Source organism: Cotesia typhae, unplaced genomic scaffold (genome assembly GCF_013202065.1).
Source record: "Cotesia typhae breed Kobodo isofemale line unplaced genomic scaffold, CoteBio_Ctyphae scaffold_13, whole genome shotgun sequence".
Lineage (NCBI taxonomy): Eukaryota > Metazoa > Arthropoda > Insecta > Hymenoptera > Braconidae > Cotesia > Cotesia typhae.
Genome location: NW_027423774.1, coordinates 1,004,601 through 1,023,271, shown reverse-complemented (window position 1 = coordinate 1,023,271; position 18,671 = coordinate 1,004,601). Strand labels below are relative to the sequence as shown.

At 28.3% G+C, this 18,671-nt stretch overlaps 3 protein-coding genes and 1 non-coding gene across 4 annotated transcripts; 3 read left to right on the top strand and 1 right to left on the bottom strand.

Moving 5' to 3' along the window:
• Positions 1 to 78: 78 nt before the first annotated feature.
• Positions 79 to 5,851, bottom strand: Oseg6 (intraflagellar transport protein Oseg6). Its single transcript, XM_074254043.1, has 9 exons — positions 5,592 to 5,851; positions 5,078 to 5,457; positions 2,017 to 4,789; positions 1,792 to 1,941; positions 1,621 to 1,717; positions 1,328 to 1,534; positions 980 to 1,266; positions 826 to 902; positions 79 to 766 (listed from the first exon to the last, which is right to left on the bottom strand). The coding sequence occupies exons 1-9, from the start codon at positions 5,604 to 5,606 to the stop codon at positions 640 to 642; spliced, it is 4,113 nt and encodes a 1,370-aa protein (XP_074110144.1). The 5' UTR covers positions 5,607 to 5,851; the 3' UTR covers positions 79 to 639.
• A 95-nt stretch (positions 5,852 to 5,946) lies between these two features.
• On the top strand, positions 5,947 to 8,796 carry LOC141534607 (poly(U)-binding-splicing factor hfp-like). The gene is made up of 3 exons (XM_074254044.1): positions 5,947 to 5,992; positions 6,422 to 6,707; positions 6,857 to 8,796. The coding sequence occupies exon 3, from the start codon at positions 6,885 to 6,887 to the stop codon at positions 8,616 to 8,618; it is 1,734 nt and encodes a 577-aa protein (XP_074110145.1). The 5' UTR covers positions 5,947 to 5,992; positions 6,422 to 6,707; positions 6,857 to 6,884; the 3' UTR covers positions 8,619 to 8,796.
• Positions 8,797 to 9,186: 390 nt separating this feature from the next.
• Positions 9,187 to 18,564, top strand: LOC141534402 (uncharacterized). Its single transcript, XM_074253738.1, has 10 exons — positions 9,187 to 9,604; positions 12,979 to 13,282; positions 13,395 to 13,605; positions 14,086 to 14,836; positions 14,956 to 15,209; positions 15,693 to 15,877; positions 15,946 to 16,177; positions 16,606 to 16,777; positions 17,063 to 17,291; positions 17,384 to 18,564. Exons 1-10 carry the CDS (start codon positions 9,487 to 9,489, stop codon positions 17,667 to 17,669), a joined length of 2,742 nt encoding a protein of 913 aa, XP_074109839.1. The 5' UTR covers positions 9,187 to 9,486; the 3' UTR covers positions 17,670 to 18,564.
• On the top strand, positions 11,714 to 11,824 carry LOC141535563 (U6atac minor spliceosomal RNA). Its single transcript, XR_012480615.1, has one exon. It is a non-coding gene; the product is annotated as a U6atac minor spliceosomal RNA (small nuclear RNA).
• Positions 18,565 to 18,671: the final 107 nt, after the last annotated feature.

Genomic DNA, 18,671 nt, shown 5'->3' with positions numbered 1-18,671 from the left:
TTTGGAAACTATAATTGAAATTTTTATTGTAGGGATATATAAATTTGTGTAAGTAGGGATAAATAAATGAAGAAATAGTTAGATAAAAATATTTAAGTTTATTTGAAATCAGATAAATATAAAAAAAAATTATTAATTAAAATGAGAATGATTTTCTGAAATCATTAAACTATAATAAAATATGATACGATTATTTTAAAATAATACATAATGGCCAAAATTTATAAATTAACAATGCAATTGCTTGTACTTCAAGTGCTTGTACTGTTGAAAACTGAATGGCTTTACAATTAAGAATTATATCTAAAAATTAAAAAAAAATTTGTTGTTATTAAAAAAATAGTCATCAGTCAAAGTAAATAAGAAACATCTAAATAGATGAATAGATTCAAACTTTAAAATTTGACTAATTTAAGGCTAATTTGATTTTTTTTTTTTTTTTTTAAGTGTGTCAAAATATTTTTGTATTCACAATTTCTATTCTAAAGTGTCTAAAAGTACGTGAGTATCATTCCATTACTTAAAGTAATACTTAAGGCTTTTCTTAATATTATTTATGGACGGATTGTTTCCTTTATCACTAAATATTTTGATTTTGATCATATACTGGGATCTTAAAAATAAAAAACTCAAGTCTTATCAGTGTGTTTGATTAAATTGTTCATCTTGCATATCAAGATAAATACGGATGTTGATGTTTTGGGGTATCATTTTTAAATTAACCTTTTCATTGCACATCGGACATAGTTCATCAGTTTCAATAATTCTGTTGAAAACAAAAATAAATTAACAAAAAAAATTTTTTTTGATAGATAAATTATTTACCTCAAAAATTCACTCTTTATAGCTGGAAAATCGCATTGAGGACATGCAGTAAAATCATTTTCAATTATATGACGGCCCTGAAAAAAATTATAAAAATAAAGTATAATTTTTATTTATTTTTTTTTTCTTTATAAGTAATTGTATTTATAATTACCGTCGCTATACAGAATGGAATAGTATTTTTACATTTATCACAAGTAATTTCTGTTTCTGGTATTCGATTTTTACAATAGGGACAAGGCGTTAACGGTTCATCTTCAACTTCATGATCTTTAGACCTCGGTGGTTTACGAACAATAGCTTCAATTTTTTTGCTGTACTTAATGTCTACTTGCGTACGATACTCAGGACGCATAAGCATAGCTGCATAATTAAAAGCTGCATATTTTAATCCAGCACGATGACACTCAATAACAGTTGACGTTAAAATTGGTACAATATCTGAAAAATTTATTTTCAATATTAAATAAGATATTTAAAAAAATAATATTTTGTTACTTACGTGATGGAAATTTGGAAATATTATTGGCAACTCTTATCAACATTCTTGCCCCACGTATATGATCATTTCTTTTAACATGTAATCTAACTAAAATATACGAGTGTAGAAGACGTAAGTTGTTATTCATTTCAAGTGGTATTGTAATTTTGTTACGTTTTAGTTCTTGATACATTCCAAATAAAACATCATGAGCATTACGATAATTCCCTATGATAAATAAATAAATAAAATCAATTGAATAAATAAAATAAAAAATAAATAGCTTTGATTATTAATTCTCATTAATTTAATACCATTTACTTGTTCTTCATTAGCGATTATTATCGCAGTTTTTGCAGCATCTTTATATTGTTTTCGTGCCATATATAAACGAAATAAATATTTTGGATCCTTAAAAAAAAAAAAAATTATAAATTTACCTAAAATTATTATTTAATTACTTGGTAAATAAATTTTAAATCTACCTTTGGTAAGCCGTCACCTCCAAGTAGAAAATCAATTAACTGATTTGCAAGTTTATCATCTTTTGAAACAGCAATTGTATCAATTGCTAATGAAAGAGCAGCATCGTCGTCAGTACTCAATTGTGCAGCTTTTAATAAATGTTTTAAAGCCTAAAAAAAAAGTAATATTTATTAATACTTATAATTTTTGTAATACATAACATAGATAATAATTAAATAACAAACCTTGTGAAAATCTTTGGCATAAAAATAATATTTTCCCGCCAGTAAACTATTTTTTTGTGTTTCAAAGTGTATAGCAAGACTTTTAAAATCTTCTAATCTTACATTATCGTCATCTAATGTATTAACTAAAATATCACCATATAATTCCATTTTACCATGTTGATTAGCCAATTGAAAAGCTTCATCATGACAGTTAGACATTATTAAAAATTTAATTGCTGAATTATAATCATTCATTTTTTGAAAATAACGTGCAACCATTTTAGCACCTTCAATACTTTTAGTTTGTTGTACTATTTCAACACTACGTCCAGGATTATTCAAATACTCCAAATTAATTCTAATAATATTATCATAATCTTTAGCTATTTCATAAGCTCTAGCAGCATCATCGTACTTTCCTTCAGCCTCTTTAGCTTTTGCATACTGAATATTTATCTTTGGTGCCGATATTTGTGGTAATAACTGGCCAACTTTAACCCAATTTTTTAATTTTATATAAGCTAATGCTGCTTTGTCATAATAATCAGCTTTTTCATAAAGCATTGCAGCTTCAGTAAATTGTTTCATATTTTCTAATATTTCAGCGCATTCTTTTCTTACAGAACGTGGAGTATCATTTTCCATTGCAATAGCCACTCCTCTACGACTATCACCACATCTTATAGAAGTTCTGGCAATTCCACTTAAACACTGCATGCGATGATTGTAAAATTGTTCAGTAGTCATAGTACCCTCATTAACCACCGACAGGGCACGTTCATAATTAATTAAAGCTTTTGGATAGTTACCCGTCATTTCTAATTGTTGGGCATACTCTTGTGATATAAATGGTATTTCATCGGGTTTAAATTTTTGTGCTAAAGTTAACGCTTGTTCCCATTCCATTAAATCACGACGTAAATACAAAGCTTCAACAGGTTCTGAAGACTCGAGGAAAAATTTTTCCGCTTTATTGTAATCTTCCAACAAAAGACAAATATGCCCACAAAGTAATGACAATTCTTCAATATTTTCAAGCTTTTGTAATGCCCAAACCATCGATACGTCCGGTATTTCTCTGTAAGCTCTAATACCCATTTCAATATCCAAATTTTCTAATGCACTCTTTCCTAATTTAATCCAATGATTTTTATCATTTAAAGTAAGACAAGTATTCCAAGCTTGTCGATATCTATGGCAATTTATTTGATTGTCAAATATTTCAATTATTTTTTTATTTTCAACAATATTACCAACATTCTCGTGTGATGATAAAGTTATTTGTAATAATTTACCACCGGCAACGCCTAATGTTACTTCACCACCGTACATTAATAGTGGTAATGTTTCAGAAGGAAGTTTTGTTGTCGTTATTTTAACAACTTTACTACCTTCAATACTGTACTTAATAAATATATAAGTTGAAATTAAAGATTTATTATAAATGGCAAATATTGATCTCTCGTAAATATTTTGATCCCAAATAACTGCTTCGGATGAATCAGGACAGTCTGGCACTGTAACTATTCTTTCATCAACTGGATTGTAGACAAAAATATCATTTTTATCATCAATAAAGCACATATTTGTGCCAGTAACATCCATAAAAACATTTTTAATTCCACTTATGTGAGAATATTCGGTTGAATGATTAAATACATCAAGACAAAAATAAACAATTCGTCCCATATCTGTGCCATATACGAAGAACTCTGCTGAAAGAGCATGACACGTTATTCTACCGTTAGATGAACTGGGATCTGCAAATACTTTGTTGTCTTTTTCTTCTTTAATTAATGCTGGATCTGTTTTTATTGTGTGTAATTGAATTTTACCATCATATAATACAGAAGTATAAGTTTCATTTAAGCATATACTTTCGACAGATGCTAAATAATCTCTTTCGATGTGAATAGCACGATCGGTTTGACCCGCAGATAAATTCCAAAAAAGTGCACGATTGTTAACAGCTACTGCAATGTGTGTTGGGCCGACTGACAGTATTGACGGTTCAATTATTGTATGAATTGTCTGTGGTTCCGGCTTATCACCATCTAGCGTATAAAGATAGACAATAACTTCTGTTAGGCTTGCTAATAATGCTATTCTATTACCACATACGCTCGTTAATTTAGGTATTTGAGCAAGATAAATTAATACATTGCCACTGTGAGTTACAGCAGCAATCATCGTGCCATCAGCTGACCACTCAACACTGTTTACAGCAGCTTCGCCACTTATTGTAATTATTTTTTCAGTTTCTTCTATATTTTGTAATCCATGGATTTTTAATGTATTGTCACCACAAGTGGCTATTTTTTTAGCCGTTAAACTCAATGATATATCATTCAAAGAGTCACGATGATTTTTCATTTGCAATAATTCTTGTCCAACTTCTTTAATATGCGTTGATATTGATATTAAATATCCAGCTTCAAATCCTAATAATATATAACCATCTCCGTACCATTTATATGTAACTATTGGTCCATATCTTTTTTGAAATGCTAATTCTATAGGATTGTCTGGATCGCGAATATTGTAAAGTAATAATGTTACTTTTCCAATAATCAAAGATATTGTATTTTCACCGCTTGTGCGACTATCTGTTTTCATTTCACCAAATTTTAAATCCTGTGGATCACCTTGTAGTTGAATTTCTCGTCGGGTGTCTCCATCGGCTGTACTTATTGTCAGAATTCTATCTTCACCAGCTAGTCCTAGGATACCTTCTGAAGACCACGAACCGCATACTATTTTTTTCTTGTGTTTTCCTAAGATAGGAATCCGCCTGAAATTATTAATAATTGTTAAATGAATCGAAGAAATATTTAATTGAAGTAATTTAAAACAGAAAATTATTTTTCTAATAAGTTATAAATGAAATAAGTTCAATAATTAAATAAATACATTAAAAACAATAAGTAAAATTACTTTGATAAAAAAATTAAAAAAATTTTTTTTAATATTTTTAAAATATTAAAAAAAAAAATATTGTTGAAAATAGGCCATTTTTTTCCGGAGGAAATCCATGTAATCCCTTAATAGCAAAAAGCATTTATAAATTTCTAAACAATACCTAGCGTTAGAATGATCATATAGAATAAGATTTCCTTTTTGTGTTCCCACTGCAAGAATGCAAGCATGTTTAGCCCACATCATACATGTTAATGTGTCTCGTACACCAGCATCAATTTGAGATTTCTTGTTAGTTGTTGCGTCCCATAAAATAATCGTTGACGAATTATTTGTTATGATAGCCAAGATGTCTCCGTCAAAATCCCATCCAAATCCACTGCACAGTCCCATCAATTGTATACGTTCTTGGATTTCTCCTTGTCTATCATAAATTGATACAACTCCATCGCAACCAGTTGTGGCAAGATGTGTACTATTACCGGGTCTCCATGAAATAAATACACTACCAGGACCATGAGGATGATCAAGTTTATAAAGAACCTAAAACAATACAATTTAAGATAATTATAAATAAAACAATTTTTTTTATTGTATTTATCATGCAATATAAATTTAATTTGAATTGAAAAATCAAATATTACAATTTGTTTAATAAAGAAATAAATATAACCTACTTTATCAGATGTCATGTTGTTTATAGTGTAATTACTGTTTTAGTAATGAAAAAAACAAATCCTGGTAACGACTGATTGTAATTGTAGTTACATTCTATTCAATGTAATAAAAAATGAGAGTATCTCTCATTATTGATTTATTAAAGTGACTTGTTGACTAGTACAAAATAAAACGCGTTTATGACAGCGTCCATGTTGACATTGAATTGAATTTAAGCGTGCTGATACTATTTTCTTTTTCTTTTTTCTTTTTCTTTCTTTTTTTTTTTTTTTTTTTTATGTATATAGTATAGATGACATTCGCGGTAAGTGTGTGTGTGTGTGTGTGTTGTACTAACAGGTGTGTATATATTGTTTTACTGGTAAACATGCTTGCAAAAGTAAAGCAAACTCCAATGTCGGTATGTACTGTGCAATCGATATAATAAAAATTATATTTAAATTCTAAATAATGATAATTGATTATTGTAATAACAATTACAACGTATTATTACTACAAATAAAAATAAATTTGATTAATATTGGATAAAAATTTTTGACTTTGCAAAAAAATTCTAACCTTTATTTTTTTGGTTTTTTGTATAACTATAAAAATCACATAACATTTAATTTAGCTGTTACTTAGCAATTTTTTAATTTTCTTTAACAAAAAAATTATTTTTACGAAATTGCATTTTTAATTTTTTTTCCTAATTTTTTATTAATTTTCACATGTGAAACTTTTTAATAATTTAATAGCTATAAGATTCTAAAAAAATTTTTAATATTTATTAACTTCAGTGTTATTTACTAATTGTTATATTATTAAAAATAAAATTATTTGAAAATAGCGCTCAGACGAACTTCGTGGGAGAAACACAAGTGGGCACGACCAAGATTCCATCTGTATCTATTTGAAAGTGATCAGCTGATTTTCATTTAAAAAGTGCAAAGGAACTAGTTGATACTTGCACAACTGGTATTACTATTTTAGGTGTTATGGTATTCAACATGTGCTTTATCTTTGCCTAAAATCCAAAACAATGATAAGAAGAAAATAATAGTAGAATAAACCAATCACTAATCATTGGATTAAAATATCTTGAATTATAACTTTGTTGATTAACTACAGTTTATGTAAGTAATATTATTTATACTTGGAGTAACAAATGTCATTTAAAAATTAGATTACTTAGTTTCCTATTCTGCACAATTATTCAGTAGTAATCAGGCAATTTATTTGAAAGTAATAATTTGTTAAATTTTAATAAAATTACATTTTTTAGTGATTTATTTTGTAACTCCATTAATAAAATGACTGATATAATAATGACGACTTCATCAGAACAAAATGATGTAGAGCCGCCAGCGAAGAAGCCTCGTATCAAGGAAAATAACTTGGTTATACAAGAAATATTTAAATGTCTTCATCAAACTGGTCCATTAGTTATTGGGCCGGTAGCTAAAAGTCATACTCTTCTGGGAATAATCGGCGCGAGTTTACCAAAAGTATCATCGGAAAACCAGGATGCAATTAAAAGAGCAAAAAAGTACGCAATGAAAGAAAGCGTTAAAATGGTTCTGATGAAACAAACTTTGGCCCATCAGCAGAATCAAATGGCAAGTCAACGGAACCAAGTCCAGAGACAGCAGGCTTTGGCTCTGATGTGTCGAATTTATGTGGGAAGTATTAGTTTTGAATTGAAAGAAGACTCAGTTCGTGAAGCATTCATGCCTTTTGGACCTATTAAGTCAGTCAATATGTCCTGGGATTTAATTACTCAAAAACACAAGGGGTTCGCTTTTGTAGAGTATGATATACCTGAAGCTGCACAACTGGCGCTTGATCAAATGAACGGTGTAATGATCGGCGGCCGTAACATCAAGGTCGTAGGAAGACCGTCGAATATGCCGCAAGCTCAATCAATCATTGACAATATAATTGAAGAAAGTAAACACTATAACCGGATTTATATTTCTTCTATTCATCGAGACATTGAAGAAAATGACATTAAATCTGTATTTGAAGCCTTTGGTCCTATCAAACATTGCCAATTATTTCGAGGAAATTCAGCTAATCGTGATAGAAATTATGCGTACATCGAGTATCAAACGATGCAATCAGCAGTCGAAGCGATATCTTCAATGAATCTCTTTGATTTGGGAGGAGTTTGCCTAAGGGTAGGAATAGCCATTACACCTCCTAATGTACTTATGGAACCTTCAAGTGGTTCAAGTATAATGCCAACTGCTGCAGCAGTCGCAGCTGCTACTGCTACAGCTAAAATTCAAGCAATGGATGCTGTTGCTAGTAACGCTGTTGCGCTTGGATTAACAAAAATAAGAGACTCTGACTCACCTTATCCTGAAATTTCTCGTTCGAATTCATCTCCGACCGCGGCATCAATCGCTCCAGTCATTCCTCCACCTGGAATAGTTATTCCACAAATGTTGTCATCCCAACCGATGGGTACTCAATATCTCTCTGGACAGTCTGTTGTGATTCCACCACCGACACTAGTAGCTCCGACATCAATTGGAACGTTAGTTGTACCAGTAAATAATTCGCCAACCGCTGATGCTACTAAACGAGCGAAAGAGCAAGCTCAACAAAAACAGCAGGAAGAATTGCAAAAAAAATTACTTGAAGAGACTGAAGTACAGACACTCCAGCAACAAGAAAATTTAACCATCAAAGGTCCTAGTGCTCGGCATTTAGTTATGCAAAAACTTATGCGTAGGATTGAATCCCGTGTGATTGTACTCAAAAATATGACTTCGCCTGAAGATGTTGATGAATTATTTGAAGAAGAAATTAAAGAGGAGTGCTCAAAGTACGGAGTTGTTAATAAAGTTGTTATTTACAATGAGAGGCAGTCTGAAGATGATGACGCTGAAGTAATCGTGAAAATTTTTGTTGAATTTTCAAACATAAGTGAGGCTGAACATGCAAAAAATTCTTTGAATGGTCGTTATTTTGATAAACGGCTTATCACCTGTGAATTTTATGATCAAGCTTTGTACGATTATTCAGATTTTTCCGGTTAAATTTATTAACTTTTATTTAATTTTCTCAAGTTATTATAATTTTTATAAAAAACACTTAAACGCTACATATTTAATATTTTATTCAAGATTATGAAGTTTTTAAGTATAATTGATGATTAAATAGTTAATTTTTTTATTTATTGTGATATTGAAAACAATAAATGTATGTTTCTGATAACTGAATTTTTTTACTTGTAAAGATGTTAGGTAATATCGTAAAAATTTTTATACTGTGTAACATCTCTTAGTTTCTTTTTTTTATAATATATTTATATATATATATATATATATATATATATATATATATATATATATATATATATATATATATATATATATATTCAAAAGGGTCGACTGATTAAATGAAATAAATATCTTTATTAAATGTAATTTATTTATTTATTTAGTCACTTGACTAGTTGTGCATGAAAAACTTATTTTTTAACCTGATCACATATTTGATTTACTTTATTTTACTTTTTTTTATTTTCATAGCGTTGCTGATACCACGATCCAGAGGCTGATTTGAGTTACATTCAAATAATCGAGTTAAAAATAAAAAAATATCAATATCTTTCCGAATAGCATTTCAAACTCATCTTCATGCACACTTTTACATGATTATTGGCGCGCATGTTTTAAAAAATTTTAAATTCCCGCTGATTTTAATTTTAAAAAAAATTTTACAAAAAATATAAATCACCACATCCATAAATTTAAAACTTGAGCGCATGTGCACAAAAAACCGCGAACTTCCATCGCTATATTATTATCTAATAGTGTTATCGCTCGTGGAAAGTGGAAGGGATTTTTCTGTGACACGCTTGTGGCTAACATATTATATTTTAGTAGAGCAGAGCGCACCGCGATGTGTTGCAGTGTCGTCTGCATTACACCATTCGCTTGTTGTAATATTATAGTTGTACAATTTATTATTCTCTTGCCGTTTTACTTGAAAGTTAAAGCCGCCCTGCCGCCTGGAGCTGGTTCGTAACAGTAATTGTTTATAGAAAAAAATTTATTTATTTTTAATACAAAAATATAGAATAAAGTTTTTCTTTATCACTAAAATTTTTTATTAACAAGGGTAGCTTCTTTATGAGCTACCTGTCTGTTGTTCGTAGGTTTATATAGGGTCGATGCCGTCGGAATATTTTATTATTTATGTAACTTCCAGGTGTATGAACTTTTTTTATTGTATTTCACAGAAATTTTATTAACTTTTTTTTAATTAGATTTATTTTATATTTAAATTATAAATATTTATTTACTTTCTTGCATTTGTATCATCTTCATTGATACAAACAGGTGGTTTACAATTTAGTTTTATTAAATTTCTATTAAATTGTTGAAAAGTTTATCATATTTTTATAATTATCACAATTTATTTAGTTATTTCTGTTTTTATTGTCATTGAACATTTTATTTTTACTATACATTACATTCGTTGTACAGAGCATTCATATTTAATTATAATCTATGTCCTTTAATGAGCCAGCATTGATTTATAAATTAAAGTGTTAGAATTTTTATATATATTACACAGTAATGAAAGTTCCAAGAGAATAAACGTGTGCAGGTGTTCCAGTAAATCGATATTATTGCTTTCTTTACCACGCGCTTGTACTTATTCTAGTCAACACTTGGACGTCATTATTTAATAAATCATCACAGATAAATTCATTAATTTTTATTTATTTCTTCCCGGTTTTTTTTAACTATAGATCATTTTCATTTTTCAGTTTTGAATAAAGTTTCGTCGGTTTTTCTATTTTATCAATCTTAAGAAAATTTTTTTATATATAAATAAATATTTTGAATATTTTTAAATTTGATAAAAAGTCAAATTTTAATTGACAAGTTTTATTTGTATTAATTTACATTAATTTAATAAACAAATTTTTTTATGAATAAATTTTATTACTTTCAATTAAATAAAATTATTTGTTAAATACATTTACATAGAAAAAAAAATTACATACTTGATTTAAAAAAATTTTTTTTTCTGTGTATAAAATAATTATTGAGGTAATATAGTATAACTAGTGAAATTAATAATTAATATTGCTATAATTTAATTTCAATAATTTTTTGGTGAAATATTAAACATTTAAAATGCTGTCGAGAAAATTTTATTAAAAAACAATTTCATTATTTTGTAGTAGATAAAATAAGTGTTAAAAAGTCGAACAAAGTTAGTAGCGGTATTCAATTCACCATAGGAACTTGGTTTCCTATCGATTAAACACTCCGATTCTTACCACTAAAAATATCTACGGTGTATTGGCATTAGCATCAAATACTTGAAAGTGTTTTCAAGTTTATTTAATTTATGCATAAATAAATAAATAAATAAATAAATAAATAAATTGAATTTTTTTCATTGTTTGATGCAAGATGATTTTTCTTTTTGTTGAACTTTCTAGGAAATGGTCTTGATAGTTAATTTGTTTACTATGATAGGAGCTAGTTGGATGATATTAAATAATAATAGCGATACGCGTAGGTGCGTTGACGGAACTAGCTCGCGGGTCCACCATAGGACGGAAGCTACCGGACCGGAAACTTAAGCAGACCGTGGAACAAGGACATAATCATTCTATGAGAAAAACTTGACTTTTTGAATATTTATTAATTCTTTTGTCATTCGGAATAATTAATAGCTAATTACCTAGCATAGGTGTTAAGGTCTCGAATATTTTATCTGTGTAATTAATTATAAATTGTTTTTCAATTTTGAAAGTGAGAAAAAAATTAAGTCAAACCCTAATATAACGATAATTAATAATAATTGTTTATCTTGTAAAATCTTTTTTAAGTATTAACAATTTTCTTACATTACTTCTTACACCTATAATACAAATTCAGTCATTGCTTGACGTAAAAGAATAATTATTTTTTAATCCTGTTTTTTATAGCAATTTATCGATTTAAAAATTATACCTAGGTGTAAATATGCTTTAATTATCGTGTGCATTGTGTCAAAATTTTTTTAAGTGGCTAAATTGATCGATTGCGCACATCGTTTTCTTCTCACAAGTGGTTATGCTGAGTAGCGTTCAGTATATAAAAGTGAGCGTACCGTATTATTTACTGTGTAGTATGAAAGGAGAGATGTTTAGCACTCCCCTAGACAAGGACGGAATACACATATGATGGTAACGGCACAGTTGCTTTCATGCGACAGTTGCCATCAACCCTTTTTTTATTGTTTAAATCAATCATGTATCTTTTTTTATTTAAATAGATTTTTGGTTGTAATTAATTTTTTTAATAATCCAATTTTTTATTATAAATTTACATTAAATTAAATTAAATTAATTACATTAAATTAAATAGTAGAAGAATATTGAAGAAAAGTTATTTGAATTGTTTCCCGCCAAAACGTTAAATAAATTAATTAATAACAAAAAGAATTAATAAATCAATGTTAATTTTGAAATTTAATTATTCAAAAACACTCAAGCTTAGTAATTGTAATTAGCAAAGTGGTTTAATTAAATTTTAATGAGCTTAAGTTGTAAAAATATGTTTATTTCTTCAAGTCTGACTTAAAAATTTTGTTTATCAGTCTAAAATTTTATGATTAATTGAATAGTAAATTAAACGTTACTACTTTAATTATATTTATTTATTTATTTAATACACAAGTATACTTATTTTGTCATAAACGTTTAACACAGTATAAAAGACATACAAATACACAAATAAAACAATCGATTACGGCAACATTTGTGCAAGCTAGTACCATTCAAAGATTTGGCTAAAGTATTTTAATTTTTTTTTTATTCCCGTACAATCTTGTTACCTTTGATAGGTCTTTGCTCTTGAAACTGAAGCTACGCAAGCTCATCTATGTAAATTTGACGATGCTTTGTCACGTGATTGCGTGCGTTTACGAAACCTGTCACTAAAGTTACTCTGTAAATTTTGTACGTTTTCAGAGTTTATACTTTCTCATTTTTATTTTACACTCAACAGCCAACATGTAATATTAAATTTATTAAAAGGATGACTTGGCGATAACTCACGAAGTTTAACAAGAATAAAAAATTTACATGTTAATGAATTAATTAAAAGGGGTATTCTGGTCTTGAAATCCTAATTTTAGGTATTTTTTCGAGAAGAAACAATTAATATTTTTGCTATCCATTTTTATTAATTAATTATTGATTTTTAAAAGGAGTCTATTAAAAGTAGACCCGCTCTGTTCACCTGCAAATAATAATAAACATTAATAACTATTTAAAACTTTAAAATAATTCAATTAATTAATGATCATTTTTAAAAATTTTTATGAATGTTATTCAAGAGTTTATTCGTTAAAAAAATGTTTTTTTTTTTTTTTCTATTTTTGTAGAGGACGAAATTATACTTATTGAGCATTTTCCTGGAAGACGAGTTCATCTGCAAGATTTTTTTTGGACTGGTTTAGAAGACGCGCCGCCATGGATAGATCCAGAACAAACTCTTACGTACTACGAAACTCGTACTGTTCATCATACAGCAACAGTTTACGTTTCAGAAGAGGATGTAGGTCGACAAAAAGACTCTGGAAGTGGAACTCGCGATCCCGGATGTATCTCTTGCATAGAACCCACTCCGACATTGATTGACCCTGACCAAGAAATTGGTATTTTTATTGGCGAAGATCCAGATCCGAAGTAACTATCTGTTTATTTTATCAAATTTATTGAACATAGTCTTCATCGTTATCATCATCTTTATTATTATGCAAATATTACCGTTGAATTAATTTGATTATTTTTTTTTCAGATACTGGCTTTTAACAGTAATTAAAGCTGGTGAAAATGTACCTTCTAGAGTTGAGCTCAGGTTAGCTCGTTTATACAGAGCTGCTTTCACGCGTCAACAACAGCGGCACTTGGGACTCTTAACTACGGATCCTCGTCTTCGAAGAGCTACCAACAAAAAACTTACACCATTGGATGATGCTAAAATAGTATCAAGAGAATCTATAAACAATGTAATTGGGATATTTAATATAATAATTTTGAAATCAATTAAAATTAAGTTAGCCGACATTTAAAAATTTTTAGAATTTTTTTTTTATTAAAAAAAAATATTACAAAAATATAAAAAAAATTTTTCATTTGTAAAAAATTGGAAAAACTGTAAGTGGAATTTTTTAAAAATATTTTTTGTTCTAATTTAATTATTAAAAAAAAATCAAAATATTTTAAATGTCGGCAAACTTTAGTATTATTTAAAATCAGCAAACATTTGATAATTTAAAAATTTATTTTAACAAACAAATTCACGGTTCTAAAGCAAAAATTATTATAAAAAAAATTCTAAATAAAAAAATTGAAATAATAATTATTTAAAATTTTTTTAAATATTTTTTTTAGTGCTGATTTGTTTGTCTAATAAAACCAAAACCATTCAGATGTCTGCATAAATATAAATATTGATTATTAATTTCATGCATTTAAATATTTTTTAGAGTATGAAAAATGAGTTGAAAAATACTGTAGCAATCGCCAGTTCAACAGTAAATAATAATCTTACCAGTTATATTGAGGTTGAAAAAAAAATGAAAGAGATTAAGATTTTAAATATTTCACCTGAAAATAAATCAACAGTTATAAGTGAAAATTTAGATAAGAAATTAGTAGATAATACAGAATCAAAACTAACTTTAAATAATAATGCAATAGATATTAAACCAACAATAGCATCTTTAAAAAATGAAACATCAGAGTTATTGATGGAAAAAATAGTCAAAAATCCTCAAATTCTACGATCGAATCCAGACCATTATTACGTGAATTACAATGAAGATAATATAAAGCCAAATATTAATATTAATATAAATTCAAAGACTGAAACTTATGAACAAACTTCACTCAACGATACAAAATCTAATGAAACAAAAGTTGATATTAATGATGAAAAAATAGATGTAGTAAATAATCAATCTTCATTATCAACGGTTAAGCAAAATATTTCTAGTTTAAATAATAAAACAGAATATTATTCATCAAGTTCAAGATTAAAAACCGCAGGTACTGGAATTGTTCAAGTTAAAATGCAAAACACGAGTGTTCAACAAGATGGATCGACAAAGTTAATTTATTCTGTTCATTTGGGAGGAAAACCTGTGCCTGCGGAAACAGCAGCCAAAGATATGGCGCTCCTTTCTTCTCAAGAAGTTGCTTTAGAGCTTGGTGTGCCTGTTATTATTCAAAGCCAACGTAAGGTTTTTTTTTTTTTTTTTTTTACTTTAAATTAAAACTATAGATGTAATATAAATAATATTCAGAGCTTCGTTTGAATACATAAAACTATTTTTTTTCTTCTCATATTTTATTAGCTTACTTGAAAGAAACTCAACCGCTTGCATTGTCGAGAAAACCAGAAGTTTGGCTGTTGATTAGCAGCGCAGGAGCGATTGTTATACTTTTAACTCTAATAATAATTGGTATTATTTTAATTGCGAGGAAAAAAAAAATTCACCGTACTGTTTCTGCTCCTCCAACTCAAAGTATTTTAAAAAAAGAAGCGGGGTATACGACGTCTACGCCAGGATTAGACAACACTGGATATACATCAGAAACAGAAGGACGAGTAAGAATATTTTTTTTTTTTCTTAAATTACTGAAATAGATTTAATTATTGAAATAATTTTTTAAAATATTTTCTGAAAATTAATTTAGCATATATTTAATAATTTTTTTAATAAATAAATTACTGCATAAAAAAAATTGACATTTAGAAATTTTAATAAATTAAAAATGGAATTTTTTAAAAATAATTTTTTGGAACAAATTTTTTTGTTAAATAAAATTAAAAAATGGTCTAACTTTTTATATCATAATATTTTTTGAGTATTTGAAATTATTTTTTTTTTTTTTTTTTTTTTTTTTTTTTAATAAATAAGTCGATATTAAGAAAGATATCAGTGCGCTGAAAGAGATGGATTGAGAGATATCGATTTAAATGAATAAGAATTCTTCTAATATCATGCAAACTATGAAAATGAGTTCAGTGTGCATAATATATCTATATAATACTTTAGTAATGATTTCTCGTGAATTGAACTGTTTATAGACGGATGGTACCAGTCAGAGACGGACACCAGGAAGTTTTTCTCGAACTCCAGGTACACCTATTACGCCTAACACTATTGACGACGATATACAAGAGTTGTCGAGTGACGAGGACGAGGAAACTAAAAAACAAATCCAAGGCTCTTGGGATATTCTGGAGTATCCAACGTTACCGTCTAAAGACAGGTATTTATAGTACTTTTCAATAAATTTATTTTTTATAATTTTAAAAATATTTATCATTGATTTAATAGAACTGGAAGAAAACGAATAACAAAAATGAATGCTATTGAAACACTAGACAGTCCTAATTCGATGGAGACAGTAGCTAATGATAATGAAAGGGGTGAATATCTTGAAAATGGTTATGCTCATCACTTAGAAGAAACAGCTTCACCGCATTCTTATTTATCAATGCCGCCTTGCAAATTATTTCCAAGTATGAGAAGTGTAGAGCCGCTTTCTAGGATATTAGAACCAGTTGTGGTAAATAATTTTTTTTTATTGCAATTTATTTATTTATAAATTTATTATTAAAAATTAGAAACTTAAAAATTTTTTAATTATACCACTGAAGTGAAAAAAAATTTCAGATAGTAGCTAATATAATCCAGATATAACTCAGTATAATCTGGAATTTTTTCAGTTACTGTCTGAAATTTTTTTTAGTTACTATCTGAAATTTTTTTTCGTCACAGATATCACTGAGTATAATCTGGGATGATATCCAGTGTCATCTTGTTCTTTCCGTGCCTAAGACTTGTATATTTTTTTTTTCACTCAGCTTTTTTTATTTTAATTAAAACTCAATATTTATAATAAAAATTATTTTATTAGTTTTATTGTTGAAAAAAAATAATAATGCAAGGCATATTTAATAATCATGATTGTAATTATCGATATGTGAATTTTAGGTCCGACATTTAGATATGGAGTTTGAAACTCCCGAGATGACAAGACGCGAGAATGGTTTTATTAATAAAAAGTTAGGAGATGAGTCACTAGGACGAACAAGAAGTGCGGTAAAGGATCCAGGAGTTGTTGGTCCGATTGTTTGGGATCTTAGAAGACAGCGAGCGGTTGAAGGTTTTTATTTTATGATATTACTTTTCCATTATATAGCTTGGAGCTTTGTTTTTATTACTGTCATATAATCTACCTCAGTGTCTCAAGGATAATATTCTTGAATATTTATTTTTTATGTCCGAATACTGTTGAAGAAAAATAAAATCAAGATATTCTGGTCTGGTCTCTAGTAATAAAAGATAAAATAAAATGAATCTTTTAGACATTCGAGAGCTGGGTTATTGGGTTAGTAAAAAAGAGAATTTTAATGACATCTTGTTCAAAAGATTTGAATTATTCTTGCAGAAAATCTGGGTACGGAAATAGACGTAGAGCGGCAACTGCCGTCGTCGGGTCCCGTAGGACGAGCCAGAAGGAGACTTCACGAGCTTCTCGAGGATTCGTTCAGTCTATTCACCGCAAAAGACATAAAAACCAAAGAAACAAGCATTTCAGTATCTTCACATTCAAACGGAATTTCACACGATCGTGTTACGACGTGCTTGGAGTCGAAAGAGAAATGTACTCTCGTCAGGTTCGTTTTAATTACCAATTTTTCTCAATACTCTTCAAGTTAATTTCTTTTTTTTTTTTTTTTTTTTTTTATTTTTTTGCTATAATTTTTAGTCCGGCCGAAAGTCCAATGGATCAAATGAGAATGCGTCCACGAACTTCTCTACCGCGTGACATTCTCGAAGAATCAATACCGGAAACAGGAAACACAAGCGTACCAACCCGAGGAGCATGGGGATCGAGACCAATGAGTGCGGGGCCGTTTCACCGACCGAATTTACCAGAAATAAATGTTACTCGCGTACTCGCGGATACTCACCTAGCTCCGGATGATCCGGCCGTCCCACTTATTGCTGCTATTCGAAAAGAACTAGAAAAATTTATGCCAGATAAAATTTAGATTTACATATATTATTAAGGGTAATTTGAATCAAAGGGGCACAACTATTTTTATCGCCTAAAAAAAAGGTGATTTTTGGGAATTAAAAAAAAAAAAAAACTACTGTATCAATTGTTGTGCCCCTTAACTTCAATTTAAGTTTCGTTAACTCATTTTTTTTTTTGTTTCTCATATTAGTTAATTTTTTATTTGATTACAATTAATTGGAGATTTATTTTATGTTCCTAAAAATTTGTTCTATTTATGAATGTTATTTCGTTTAAATAAGAACTCAGATGTTTTAGAAATTTTTCAAGTACATAAAACATTTGTAAAGTAAGAAAATGTTGAGACTCTAAAGATAAATATTTGATGAACTCACCCATCTACTAACTTATTTATTAACTACTAGTCTTACATATTCATTTATTATTTTTGTATAAGTATAATTGAAGGAACAAAAAATTATAAATTCATAATTTCATAATAAATGTAAGATTAATTATCAACAGTATTCCACTACACGATAAATATTTTAATTAATGTGTGAAATGTATATATATCTCGCCAAGAGAATAATGTTTAATTTTAGTTGTAGCAATAATTTCACGCTTCTACAATATTTGTGGAAAAAGGATTTTTAAAAAATTTTTACGCTAGATAATATTGTAGTAAATTGAATCGTTAATCCGTCCTAAATAAAATGTATGATGATCCATTTTTTTATATAGTACAAAAGTAAATGAATTTTGAAAGTTTTTACTCACCAAAATTTATACGTTATAATAAAAAAAAAATGAAAATTAAACATAAATATGTATATTTATTTAATGCGAAATTTATGATGTCGAGGACGTCCTATTTTTTCTTCTCTCTAGGGAAAAAGGAGAGACAGTATGATGGTAGCAAAGAAGACGAGAAGTTGGCTCCGTTTACAGATTGAAATTATTTTTGGAGTTGCTCGGAGCTTCTATAGTTCGTCTAAATCTGTATTGACCAATCGTTAGAGTTTGCTATGCTGAT